The following is a 14,717-nucleotide window of genomic DNA, read 5'->3' as shown; positions in this document are numbered from 1 at the left end:
TATATATATATATATATATATATATATATATATATATATATATATATATATATATCCATGATTTGTCAGACTGTATATTTATAATCACACCCTCCAGTGTCACACACATGAAGATGAGGTTCCCCTTTGAGTCTTGTTCCTCTCAAGGTTTCTTCCTTTACCATTCAAGGGAGTTTTTCCTCACCACAGTCACCTGAGTCACCCCAGACTGGCTCATTGGGGATAAAAACAAACACATTTAAATATATCTAATATTGATCTTGAATTTTTGTATTACATTAATCTTTATATTATTCTTATTATAATAATAACCTTTTGTTCTATGTTTATGTTTCATAAAGCTGCTTTGAGACAATGTCAATTGTAAAAAGTGCCATACAATAATATATATATATAAGCACACATTTACACACATTTTAGCATTATGCTGGTTTTCTATCAGGAAAGTACCAAAGTGTAAAATATTTCACTCCACAGAGTTGTGTCTAGGGATCAGTAATGTATTTTGCTTGGGGTGGGGTGGGTGTACAACAGAAGGCACAAGGTGACTTTTTGGGGTTGGACATTTGCAAACTTTTTTTTTTTTTTTGAATTACAGTGAGAACAAACACAGGGACAGTAAGCTGAGCTCAAGATCAAAGCCAGGGACTTTCTGCGGTGATCTGCGACACCAATGCTTTATAATTGTACATCATTCACTCAATCACTTTCCGTACCACTTATCGTACACAGGGTTCCAGGGATTGTTTTTATTGTACATATTTTTGTAACAATAGAATTTTAATTCTTATTCTTATAATTACACATTTGTATTCTTATCTAATTATATATACCCACATTTAGGTCAATACAGACAGTCTGTTCATAGGTTCACTTGGCTTGGGTGCCTCTTGTTACCACTGCTGCTCACCTCCTCTGTCACACCTGTAACAAGAGACCAATGTTTCTGCAGCTGGGAGACCACAGAGCAATTTTACTCTGGGAGATCTGTAGTAGCTCTAGCACACATTATGCCAAGTGACATAAATGGCAGTGACATACAAGCGCACACGAGACTGGTACTTCTGGGCTTCTTTATAAATAAATTGCAAATATCTTAAAACAATACAATTACACAAATTAGACAGTACTACAAGCTTCATCTGCTACCACTCTAATGTTTTTGGAAATGGTTCCATAAATATACTGCTTCTTAAATTTCCAGATTTCCAACACACAAAAAAATCATTAGCAATGCTGAAATGAAAACATAATGTAAACAAGCACTAACAACACAATAGCTAAAGAGGAAGAGGAAGCTATCTCTGAGAAATAGTTTGATTGTTGCTCTAGTCTAAAAAAAGACATGAACCTACAGATGATTTAGAATATAAGTAGGTCAAGGCAATTTGTTTATAAGGACAATTTGAAGTAAAGCTGATACTGGAGCCAATGTCTACTCTACAACTCTTTTGCATCTGGAGAGTAATATGTTCTCTAAAGCAGAAATAAAATGGGTGAGTAAAATAATGGTCATGATCTATCATATGCCATCAAACCACTTATCAGTTTTAACCAGTGTTGTTCCACAAGCTCACTATCAGTAGAAAAAAAGCACTTTTGTACTTTTAATAATAAAATCAAATATAAATGTAATAAAGGCATCTTCTGTAGCCAGCAGTGATGCACAAGACCCATCTAAGGAAGCTGCAACCACCCGAGGTCCTCTGATCTGTGAATCCAGAAATTAGGACTTTTAGGACGTTTATGAATCAATACAAATACATTTTCTAATCTGAATAATTCTTCATGTTTTGTTGAAAGCACATTTTCAATTTACTCTACTAGTTGTACAAAAGAATTAGAACATGTTATATAAGCCTAATAACAAGAAGAGGCAAGCAAGATTGTTGTATAATCATACTTTATCAACGGGTGCAGAATCTTGGCATCTTTATTGATCAGCACTTAAAATTTGACAAACACATCTCGTCTGTTATTGAGTCTAGCTTTTACCAACTGCGGATTCTCTCCAAAATTAAACATTTTCTTACCCCAAAGACTTTAGAAATGGCTGTTCATGCGTTTATAACCTCTCGCTTAGATTACTGTAACTCTTTATATTGCGGTATATCTAAAACTCAGATTACGCGTCTCCAGCTCGTTCAAAATGCTGCTGCCAGATTTCTCTCTAGCTGTCGCAAACATGAACACATCACTCCCATTCTTAAATCTCTACACTGGCTGCCGATTTCGCAGAGAATAGATTTTAAGATTCTACTCTTTGTCTATAAGTCTCTCCATAATACCGCTCCTCTCTATTTATCTGAACTCCTTCATCCCTATTTTCCAATTAGAAGTCTTCGCTCATCTGACCAGGCCATGTTGGTGGTTCCTCGTGTACGGCTCAAGCGTAGAGGTGAGCGAGCTTTTTCTGTGGCCGGTCCTAGACTATGGAACTCCCTGCCACTAGAGATTAGGACGGCACCCACCATATCTAGTTTTAAGTCCATGCTAAAGACCCACTTATTTTCTCTAGCCTTTTCATGATTTGCCCAGGGGTTTATGTCTGTTTATATCCGGTTTATGGTTTTATTTATCTCACCTTCTTTTACACTGGTTATTTTATTTACATATATACATATATATATTTTTTTTAAGAATTCTTATTTTAGTTTCTTGAATTACTTTGTGCATGTGTGTATTCTTAAGTGTATGTGTGTGTATGTGAAACGCACTGTGAAGCACTTTGGTCAGCCATGTGGCTGTTTGTAAATGTGCTATACAAATAAAGTTGAACTTGAACTTGAACTTTAGGATGAAGATTATATGTAAAATTCATATGAAAATGACAAAAAAAAGTACTAAAGTTTGTCTGTCTCTATAGCTGTAATATAATACCAAAAACAAAAGGGATGTGAACCTTTCATATACTTGTTTTATATCAAATTCACACAAAACAGTGTTTAGTTATGCACGGATATCAGGCAAAAATTTCTGAATTAGGAGAAACTCACTCAGCTTGGAATTTTGTAATATTTTCCCCAGTTGCCATTAGTTCTGCCACCCGTGAGACAGCAGGATCGAAGTTCAAGCTGGCTGCTGCAATGACTTCATCACCCCTGTATGGCGACAAATATAGTGAGTATGTGATTGTGACCTTTTAATTTAAGAATTAAAGTTATATCTCAATAATTACTTTATATAAAATGCAAGAAACTTCCTCTCGTCAACAGATCCTTTGAAAACAATGTCCGTATAGCCTTCACCATAACCTTGATAAATATTAAGAAAGAAAAAAATGTTTTAAAATATGGCTTATGTTCTAAATGTAAAGCGCTTTTCTAATAGTCACCTGTATATCTGATACTTTTTCCCAGCAACACAGTCCAGAAGTATGGGACCGAGTGGAGTTCAGTCTGCTTATTCAGCATGTTTAAAGCTGCAACCCGGCCTAAAATAATTACAAACAGAAAAAAACATTCACTGAAATTATCAAAAAAAATTTCAGTTATTATTCATAATTTTGCTTGTCTTTATGCATTACCATGTGCTTGTGCCAGCTGCCAGTGTCCAATATTAACCCTTTCATCTGCATGAATTGAAAGAGGAAAGGATGCCACATCCCCAGCAGCAAAGACATCTGGAATGTTCGTTCTCATGAACTTAAAAAACACCCCAGAAAAACAAACAAAGAAAAAACAAAAAAACATACATTTAATATAGTAAAACATACTACATATTAATAAATTATCATGCTACATTTATTAGAGTAACAACTCTTAGGTTATTAAAAGAAAGTCAGTCAAATACATCACTGAGATGTAACATTTATTCAAAGAATAAACCAAACCTTAAAATGCATAGGTTAAAGTAAAAATGAATTATATGAAACATGAATGAGAATTCAAATGAAATACAAATGAATTACAAAAAAATAAAATGAAATAAACTTAAATAATGTTTGGGGTATACTAGACTAAGGTTAGCACTTATTCAGCCAATCTACACCTCATTCCATATAAATTGCCACTGTTAATCAGTAAAGTTTTCCTGTTTGTATGACATTACACCCATTTATGTTAAAATGGATATTTCACTTAAATGCAGATTCTCCAATTATTAAGCATTCACCACTCAGTAAAAATAATTATCGTAAATCCAGCTAGATCGATGAATAAAAAGAAAGAAATTCAAGACTAAATTCTATCATATAATTGCAAATAAACAGTGGTATAACACGTATTGTGTTTAATACCTTATCAACAATGATGGCATTTCTTGAATCAATTTTCACCATGCTCCCCTTCAGGAAATCAGAGTTTGGAATGACACCTAAGAAGACAAAAATAATTACATATACAGAAAAGTGATTTATTATAAAATGAAATATTTTTGCACTTACCAATTCCTACAATTACAACCTCTGCTGGCAACATGTCACCATTTTGCAGTATAACCTTTTTGACCTACAAATACAAATGTTCAAACAAAAAAATAATGTTCAAACAAAATAATAATGTTCAAACAACGTCTATAATGCTTTTGTGTTCTGTTGTCTCACCTTTCCGTTCTCCCCTTGTATTTCAGTCACACCATTATTCATGTAGAATCTCACATTTTTCTCCTCCAGCATCTTTTAAAAAGAAATGTTTTGGATGGATGGATGCCTTGACAGCAAAATGTACAGAAAAGAATCAAAGAAATTCCCTGACCTGCATAGTCATTCTGCCAATATCTGGTCCCAGTGAAAACTGGTAAGGCACGTCAGATCTGCCCACAACAGCTACGCTAGCTGCTTTGTCAGACAGAAAAGCTGCTACTTCCATTCCTGAATTAATGAAGTTCTAATTATTAATTTGAAACTTTGATATTGCAAAAAATGTTCAAATATTAGATGTAGTGTATCCTTTATCTCAGTAATAATAAAGTCAGTTTTATTTCACCCATTCATTCTTACCACCAGAATAGCTGTGTGTGTGTGTGTGTGTGTGTGTGAGTGTGTGTGTGTGTGTGTGTGTGTGTGTGTGTGTATGCTATAGGGATATATGTTGCAATATGAGAATGATACCAAGGTATTCATGTGATTTTCAATGCCCTTTGAGATGATCCAGGGTTCATAAATGTGTTACATACAATACAGACAGCTTGTCAGTGGAAAGCATACCTATAAAAGATGTTCCAATGATCACGACCCTGTTGCCTACACTCATCTGATAAATCTCAGTTGCATCTTTGTAGCTCTCCAAGAGTTTCACATTCTCCATTTCAGCACCAGGACATTGCATACTCCTTGCTCTACACAATCATAACCATTATCTATCAGAGACTGAGGAAATACAGGAAAAACAAAAAATGCACAAAGGAAAGGACGTGACCTCGCTCCTGTAGCAATCAAGAGCTGACTGTAGTGTTGACTGGTACCATCGTGAAAACTGACTGTGTTTGTTTCTGTATCAATGGACACCACCTGTAAGCAAAACAAATCTATAAGCCATTTAAATAATAAACGTTTTTGTAACTTGTTTCCTCTCAATTGTCTTTGGTTTCTGACAAAATCTATGGCTTAAAATGCAAATTCTTTTGCCAAATTAACAGAAGGAGAAAGGGTGAAGTATGTGAAAGGCAGTGCTGCTGCTTGGTCAAATTGCAATCTTATCTACTGACATACACTAGTGCTTTGTGGAAATATTCTGTTCTGTTTTCTTTGTGTCTTGTCGTTAGTAATGTTGGCATTAAGAGTATTTTTTTTTAAAGCTATGTAACCTTTTTAAATGTTCATTCACTATCAGAAGAAACAAAATGGCTTAATAATACGTTACATACAGTATAGCGAAATGATTATAATATCCCTCTCAACATATAAACTTTACTAAAACAAACATTTTTTTAATATCTTGTATTGATTTCCAAATCTTTAACCATTCTTCTTGATATACAGTTGTGCTTAAAAGTTTGCATACCCTGAAAGAAATTGTAAAACATTGGCATTTATTTGTGGTCGTGTGAAGTCATTAATTCACATAGTTGGTTGATTCCTTTTTAAAATCTAATAATGACTGAAATCACCTAAAGAACCTGATCAAAAGTTTACATATCCTTGAGTGTTTGGCCACATTATAAACACACAGGTTGACACACAGAGGTTTAAATGGCTATTAAAAGGAAGTTTCTGAAAGAATCTCTGATACAGAGGTTAAAAATAAGAGGTTTAGTTGATACTAAGCTACTGTCAGGTAGACCACAAAAAAATTTCACCCACTACTGCCAGAAGAATTATTCAGGATACAAAGAGAAAGCCACAAACAACTTAGAGAGAAATACAGGCTGCTCTGGAAAAAAGTGGTGGTGTTGTTTCATGGAGCACAATAAGAAGACACTTGGGCACACGTGACCTGCATATGGTTCCAGATGCCAGGAGACAGCTGTTACTGTGCCCATGCCACAAAAAGGCCCATCTTCAGTACACCAGACAGCAGCTAGACAAGACTCACAGCTTCTGGACCAGTCATTTGGAGTAATGGGACCAAAATGTAACTTTATAGGTCACAACCATAAATGCTATGTTTGGAGAGGAGTCAACAAGGCCTATGGTGAATAGTACTCCATCCCCACTGTAAAGCATTGTGTTGGATGTCTTATGTTTTGGGGCTGTGTGAGCTCCAGTGGCACAGAGTGGTTAGTAAAAATTGATGGGAAGATGAATGCAGCATATTATCAGAAAATACTGGCAGACAATTTGCATTCTACAGCACGAAGGCTGTGCATGGGTCGCTCTCGGATGTCCCCCCTTGACAATGATACAAAGCACAAGTCAAGGCTGACCCTCCAATGGCTACAGCAGAAAAAACTGAAGGTTCTAGAGGCCATCACAGTCTCCTGACCTCAATATCATTGAGCCACTTTGTAGAGATCTTAAACATGCAGTTTGTGCAAGACAACCAAAAGAAAACACAGGAACTGGAAATAAAATAAATTTCAAAAAAAATAAATTTCTTTTGCCTTCTCACTCGTGTTTTCTTTAAAAAAAAAAAAAAAATCACATCTTGCAAATTCTCCCAAGGTATGCCAACTTTTGAACACAAATGTATCTGTTATGCAAGGTATGAAAGAAAGCGCTCACAGCTAAATTTCACTTCTTTATTTATATATTTCTGTGAAATTCTAACATCTTCAAATTCTTTTTAGTAAACATTTTACTTAATTCTATGCACTTTTTTTGAACGCACAGCTATGAACGCACAGCTCTCTGCGTTCTTTCCCTAAAATCTAATGAAACTTTTCCAGACGAGCTGAGGTTATTATAACAGCAAATAAGGTGGGATTATCAAAAAGCACATGTGGGTGTGTTGATCAGGTGTCACATACATTTGATAGATTTCATAGAAACCTTTCTGCTTACTTCCTTTTCTGTCCACACTTCAATGCCATGCTGTTTTAGGAAGTCACTTGGTCGAAGAAGAATCTTTTCACTCTCTATATTCATGGCCTGTAGGAATAACAGAAACTGAGTTTTTCCTGCAAATGCCAGATAGACAGGTGGAAGTAGATTCATAAACTTTTCAAGACATATACTGCATGATCAGATCTTCATTCTCACTTTACTAAGTTTTGTTTTGTCTAAAGGCAGCTGCTCATCTTTCGTGACCATTATAATTCGCCCCTCGTAATTATTCTGTCGAAGGGTTTCTGCACATTGCAAAGAGGCAGGACCTACAAAAACACACATTTAACACACAATCATATGGGTGTCTGACGAAATGTCATCAAGATACATGCTAGGAACTTTTACTATAAAAACAGTTTATATACTTACTAAACTAAACTAATATTTATAATATACTCTACATATGTTGCCTTTTATTCCACTGATCATTAACTTTACATTTTTTGTAGAAATGGAGTGGATACGATTATAACTATTTTTACAACAGCACAAAAATGTGCTTAATTAGACCTGACTGGATTGTTCACAGTTGGCAATTTACACAACCTTTCATTTCAACTACAAGTCCACTTTAGTAAAAATACAAATACATACAGTGTTGTTGAGACAAAGGCTTATAGATGATTATGCCTTTTGAAAGTTATTTCTTGCATAAATTTCAGTCTAAATTCTCATTGTATATGATTACAGCAACTTTTTATAATTATATGAACCTATTCAATGACATAAAAGAGTCCAGTTCTCACCTCCTCCAATTAAAAGTATGGTGTGACAGACACCAGGCACTTTACAGCTCATTTCTTTAACACGTTTAGTCAGAGTCTGACATGGGAAAAACAAAAGGTAAGCAATCATTATGCAAATCAAACACTACACTGTGACTAAAATTTATGTGGTCATGTATCACATGCTTGAAGCATTATGACAGTCTGAAATACGTAGTACACTGACCTTTTTATTTCTTGTAACGTGAACTTTACCATTCTCAACTTTCACCTTAAAAATGAAATGAAAGAAAAAAAACATGTTCAACAAAAATACAGTGCATAGGGGGTATGTTTCCTAAAGGATCATTGTCTGGAAACATTACCTTGTATCTAGGCAAAGAGTCCAGGCCTGGAAACTCTTCAATATCTCCTGTTGTAATGTTAAAGCAAGCCCCATGCCAAGGACACCTCACTCTATTTCCCATCAGAGCACCTGTTCATGTAATGCACCTTAAGTAAATTAAACTCATACTGAAGCTAAATTGTAGTACATTAGAGTAACATGCTGAAAAGACAGCACACATTTGATATTGTTGTCTAAAGTACCAAATAATTATAGTCCAAAGATTCCATCTAAAAGCAGTTTTATTTAAAGATTATATTCCCTATAGGCCTATCTGTTATTATTCTGGTGTTATATAGACCGTAAGTAACCTACTGTAGACGCAAAGCTGTCTTTATTAAAACCGAACATGCTGCAGTGTACATTAAAGGCCGCTTTTAACAGATCAGATTACCTTTTATTAGTGGTGCTCCATAGTGAGTACACAGAGCTCCCACGGCACTGAACTGGCCTTCATTACGAACCAACAGGATTTTTTGATGATCCACTTCAACCTCCTTCATTCTGTGATAAGCAACAGTCAAATTGAAACAATGGTATACACCATTACTTTCACAATGAGAAATTTGTGGTGAATAAAGTGATATAATTATTAATGTGATGAAAATATTACTGTCCATCCTGCAGCTCAGACTCCAAACACACCACCTCTGTAACTTCATCACACTCTGTTTGTGCCATATCTTTTGATTCTGCAAATATATAAATGTATATGAATTAAACACACACACACACACAAATATATGAATAAGCTGACAATTTATAAGAAGGCTACTGATAAGACTAATACATACAGTATAGTAGTGGAAAGGAAGCTGTTGCTTGACTTTTATCATGAACTGAATAATCTCAGTAAAATAATCTGAAACGGTTGCTGAAACAACAAAAACCTAACACTGAACAAATGCTGTTCAAATATTATATGAGACAATCCTACAACAGCAACAGCTTATTCTGCTATTTAGCCACAAGCTAGACCTGTTATATTACTGAGGAACCGAGAAGAAACTCCTCACATTTCAGTTACAAATAAAACAGCCTATAGCATAGAAAATGACTTACTCCAACCTCTTGCTATTAAGTTTGTGGTGCTGCCTTGCTCCTCTGAATGGCTCACACTGCCTTTTTATTTTTCACTATAAAAGAACAATGCCTATGTATTTTTATCATTTCTTTCAACACAGTGCGCTCAGAATCAGAAACAAGTCGCAGCAGTGCTCGAGCTGGTAATCTTCTTTTATGTCATGTGTCTGTGGCAAAAATCGCTGACGCACGGTGACGCACCAGAGGAGGAAGGTGCCACTACATGTTCACAGCTTTGTTTTAGAGTTAATAATGCATCACAGAGGTGCAAATGTAAATGATCAGTGCTAACAGACCATCTATATTTTACAGCAGATTCTTTGTTCTGTTAATGGTCGGTGAACTTGAAGTACGGACCGGACGTTTTCTTTACGCGTGATCTGGAGCGCAAGAAGTAAATAAAAATCCACTTGTTTCTGTGTCAACCTTTTCGATGTCGATTAAACTCCTAAAAAACACATTTTACAACAGTGTACAATTGTACATTACACAACATGCAGTGACATTCAATGTTGTATTAATAAGAAATAATGTTTAGAAGCAATGGAGACATTGTTGATACTTGGTTCTTGGCAACCTGAACCAGGAAACACTGGACCTGAGGTGGTCACTAACCCTAACCCTAAGCATATCACACTCATTATCATCTTACACTGCAGTCTATTCGGAATTGACCACCTGTTGCCACAAAACTGTTGAAAAAGTGATGAAAAACATTTACATCACAAGTCTCTTCAAAACAGTAAAAGGGACTTTTCAAAGGGGAACAAACGACAATCTGTTTACACTGTTGTGTTATTTATGCTGAATTTAGACGAAATAAAACGGAAGTTTCAGCAGATAGGCTTAAATGTAGTTTAAGTCGAAGTAAGAAGAATTATACACTGTTTAGTATGTTAAATTTAAACAAAAATCAATAAAGCATTGGAAAGTAATGCTAAAAAATAACCTCTTTAAGATTTCATGTTGTTTTCAGTGCCTGTGGAAAAACCCAGAGGAACAATTGAGTTTCCATGGAGTTGTTTGTCTTGCATACCTGGGTGTTTGTCACACGTGGTCATATGGCCCTTTAAGCAGCTTGTAGAAAACTTATTTTTCTGATTACTCAAGTCAAGAAGTGTTTAATACGAATAAGTGTGCCACACATATTTGTGATAAGCACAGCAAATAGCAGTGTGCAAAACACATTTTCCCACAACAGGTAGCATCCTCCTTCAAAATCACATATGTACAGTATATATCCAGATGAGACTAAAATGACCAGCCCACTACAGAGTTGCTCAAAAAACTGTAGGGTGAAAAACACAGGCATTTTTATCTGGATGGAAATAAACAGTTGAAAACACACTATTTAAAATGTTTTTTTTTTTTTAAATAGAGCCCACAAAAACACTTATTTTTTAATTCATGCACACTTTGTCCTAAATGTAGACAATTAAGTTTACTTTGGCAACATAAAAATAATCAAGGTCACAAAATCACATGGGTGCAAACAATTGACATTATTCATACATTTATATTGATATTTTGAGTTCGATTAATGTATCCACATTCTGATTATTTTGTGCTGTCCCTTAAGATTATTTAAGATGTCATTATTTCACCTTCTCTTGTGAAAAATCCTCTTGCAGCATGCACATTTTCTTCTACAAGATGAAAGAAAATTTTGTAACATGCATTGCAGTATGACTTTCTATAAGAGATAATTCTGTACACTAAATAGAATTTCTATAACAGAGATTCTCAAACCAGCCCTCAGGGCCACCAGGAACTTGCCTTTTGTGTTCAATGAGCAAAGGACCAGCAGCTTTACCCTTCTCTCTTTATTTTTGCACAATAAGCACTGTGTCATGCCCAGTTACACCTTTACCTAGGATAAAAGAAAAAAAAAATCACTTTAATGCATACCCTTGAGTGGCTTACTGCTTTTATAAATCCGTGACTTAAAAAAATATATTCTGTAAAAAACTGAAGGCTGACAACAGTAATCACTTGTTTCTAAGATTAGGGTTTTCCATGTACAGAACACTGACTTGATTAAGATTATGCATTTACACCTTTGCATTTACACATATATCCTGGTCAGGGTCCAGTGATGGAAGCCTATCACAGATACACAGTTACAAATTTACAAGGTTACAAAACAGCTCACATAAAACAGTCTGATTCGATACCACTAGGTGTCGCTAAAACCCGGAGGAGGATTTGAAAATCGTTCACAGCAGGGGTGTCTAATCTTATCTCACATGTTTAATTTGTTGCTTTTGCCTTTCAAAAATAATATAAGGTGTGGCTTCTGAAGTTACCAATTCTGGATGGAATGAAAACTTGTGCCATTATCATTTCTGGATAAGATTGTACACCACTGGTCTAAAAGTTGCTTGGTTCTGTTTATGGAGAGTTTTTTTCAGTAGCCTAAATTCTAACAGGAACTCCCCTACGGCACTACATTTACATTTTCAGTATTTAGCAGACGCCCTTATCCAGAGCGACTTACATTATCTCATTTTTTTTTAATACAACTGAGCAATTGAGGGTTAAGGGCCTTGCTCAGGGGCCCAGCAGTGGCAGTTTGGTGGACCTGGGATCAAACTCACAACTGATTGGTAGCCCAACACCTTAACCACTAGCTTATCTCACACCCTGTGAGGGCCCCTGAGCAAGGCCTTTAACCCTTAATTGCTCAGTTGTATAAAAATGAGATATTGTAAGTCGCTCTGGATTTGTGTAAGGTGTGTGGAAAGGTGTACGTCTGCCAAACGCTGGAAATGTAAATGTAAACATCAAACCCACATAAATAACTGTTAGAGACCTAATTGCGAACAAAATGTGAATAATCTCACCTAACACTAAGGAATGTTTCAATACTGTTTCTTTTAAAAAACAATAAAATAAAAAAATACACACTAATGTAAGAAATCTAATATGTGTTTTGTTTTGTTTTTGTTTTGTAATCATACATAATGTAAAAAAGTAGTGAGACACTAGATTTTACACATATTAGCCTGGAGACTCAATGAACTTCTCTGAGATCAACATAAGTAACATGAAATACAACCTCTAAAATGCGCAATATGGTCAAAAGTATAAGGACACCACATTTACATGTAGATCATTCCATTCCAGATGTAGTCCTGCTTTGCTGTTTTAATAACCTCCACTGGGAAAGATTTCTACTAGATTGTTGAGTGGTGGCTGTGGGGATTTGTCTGTTTAGCCAAAAGAGCATTAGTGAGGTTAGTTACTGATGTCAGTGTGAGGAGGGCATTCCAGGTCATCCCAAAGGTGTACAATGGGGTTAAGGTCAGAGCCATGTGCAGGCCGCTTTGGTTCTTCAACAGAAAATTTGACAAACTATGTTTTACGGAGGAACAGTTTGTGGAAGACATGGTACGTGTGCTATGGTCAAGTGACCAATAACATTTAGCCATAAAGTGTACCATCAAGTTTTAACAAAAGAACTGTGTGTCTTTACAATTTTTATATACTAAATATGGAGAGAGTTTTAAACTAGTGGGGGTAACTGACATTTGGCCAGTCCTCAGGAAAAATGTTTAATCTTGTATCTTGCTTTTAAACACATGTCCACAAATGAATATGGATATTTGCCAGATCTGGTCAGGCCATTTCCTCTCATAAGGAAAAGTGCTCAAAGGTTATGTTTAAGTGTAGGCATAGTATTCATTTGCTGCATTTATAATGCTGTCCTCTCACAGATAGTATGTTTTATATTTGGATACAGTGATTTGTAAAACCTAATTGTAAGTGACACACTGATCAGCCAAACACTGACCTACCTAATATTGTAAAGGTCAACGCTGTGACTAATACAGCTCTGCTGGACTCAACAAGACCTCGAAAGGTGTGCTACAATATATTATCTAAAACCAAGACATTAGCAGCAGATCCTTGAAGTCGGGTCGTGTGGCCTCCAAGTATCAGACTTTTTTTTCCAGAACATGCCACAGATGCTCAAATGGGGTGAGATCTAGGGAATTGTGAGGCCAAGTCAACACCTTGAACTGTCATGTTCTTCAAATCATTCCTAACCATTTTTGCAGTGTGGCAGGGTGCATTATCCTGCTAAGAGAGTCCTCTGCCATTAGGGAATATGTTACCATCAAGATGTGTACTTAGCCTGCAATGCCTAGGTAGGTGGTCCCTGTCAAGTGAACATCCACATGAATGCCAAGATCCAAGATTTCCTAAAACAACATAGTCCAGAGAATCACACTACATCTTCTGGCTTGCCTTCTTCCCTTTTTGCATCCTGGTGTCAAATGATGTAAAAGAAAACATTATTATTCTACAGACCATGTCACAATCTGGCCTGTGCAAGTGTTGCTCTGAAATGGCTAGTCAGAGATACCGAGCTGGGAGGGATGTGCTGACAAGCAAGGAGAGTGTGTTGAGAAGGTGAATGGAGTACCTTGATAATTTGACAATTTAATTTGGGAGAGAGTGAAGGCTGGATGATGTGGAGATTGTGAATCAGGAAGTGTAAAGTGTAATTTGTAAGTATGAAGTGAGGACAGCTATTAAGAGGATGAAGAGTGGAAAGGCAGTTGGCCCAGATGACATACCAGAAAGGTGTCTGCAAGAGTGAAGAGTGAAAGGGAAAATCTATAAGCCTGTGGTGAGACCAGCTATGTGGTATGGCTTGGAGACGATGCCGCTAACTAAAAGTCAGGAAGCAGCGCTGGAGGTGGCAGAGCTGAAGACCTGGGATTTGCATTGGGAGTGATAAGGATGGACAGGATTGGAAATAAGTATATTAGAGGAACAGCACAGGTAGAACGGTTGAGTGAGAGAGAAGAGATTGAGAAGGTTTGACCACGTACAGAGGAGGGAAATATAAGGTATATTGGAAGGAAAATGCTGAGGATAGATGTGGTGAGCGAAGATGCAGCGGAGAAAAATGATCTGCTGTGGCGACCCTTAATGGGTGCAGACGAAGAAGAAGAAGAAGAAGAAGAAGAAGAAGAAACTGTTGCTCAGAACATTACACCTTACCCATTTGTCCTGCTTCCAAAACATCAACTTTGAGAACTAACACATCAGGTGATCTGCCTAAGACAAAAAAGTGGGGGAAGAAAAT

General features: G+C 36.2%; 1 protein-coding gene across 3 annotated transcripts; it reads right to left on the bottom strand.

Moving 5' to 3' along the window:
* Positions 1-743: 743 nt before the first annotated feature.
* Positions 744-14,651, bottom strand: aifm4 (apoptosis inducing factor mitochondria associated 4). Of its 3 annotated transcripts, none has more exons than XM_060887695.1 (19): positions 14,633-14,651; positions 9,150-9,228; positions 8,931-9,040; positions 8,517-8,626; positions 8,378-8,422; positions 8,173-8,248; positions 7,580-7,692; positions 7,382-7,468; positions 5,358-5,449; positions 5,147-5,277; positions 4,695-4,810; positions 4,544-4,615; positions 4,385-4,448; positions 4,238-4,314; positions 3,527-3,644; positions 3,335-3,433; positions 3,179-3,254; positions 2,997-3,101; positions 744-1,711 (listed from the first exon to the last, which is right to left on the bottom strand). In XM_060887695.1, exons 1-19 carry the CDS (start codon positions 14,634-14,636, stop codon positions 1,678-1,680), a joined length of 1,608 nt encoding a protein of 535 aa, XP_060743678.1. In that variant the 5' UTR covers positions 14,637-14,651; the 3' UTR covers positions 744-1,677. The 3 variants fall into 3 exon arrangements, with proteins under 3 accessions (XP_060743678.1, XP_060743679.1, XP_060743680.1); XM_060887696.1 differs by lacking the exon at positions 14,633-14,651 and adding an exon at positions 9,599-9,771; XM_060887697.1 differs by lacking the exon at positions 14,633-14,651 and adding an exon at positions 9,331-9,349.
* Positions 14,652-14,717: the final 66 nt, after the last annotated feature.

This window comes from Tachysurus vachellii, chromosome 15 (assembly GCF_030014155.1).
Source record: "Tachysurus vachellii isolate PV-2020 chromosome 15, HZAU_Pvac_v1, whole genome shotgun sequence".
In the NCBI taxonomy this organism is placed as follows: domain Eukaryota; kingdom Metazoa; phylum Chordata; class Actinopteri; order Siluriformes; family Bagridae; genus Tachysurus; species Tachysurus vachellii.
This window is presented reverse-complemented; position numbering and strand designations above follow the sequence as displayed.

Bases quoted from the DNA above. Each gene is read 5' to 3' on its own strand.
- aifm4 (XM_060887695.1), bottom strand. The intron at 7,469-7,579 runs GTGAGAATGAAG...TTATTCCTACAG, and splicing joins ACAAAACAAAACTTAGTAAA to GCCATGAATATAGAGAGTGA. The intron at 5,450-7,381 runs GTAAGCAGAAAG...TTTTGCTTACAG, and splicing joins AAGTGTGGACAGAAAAGGAA to GTGGTGTCCATTGATACAGA.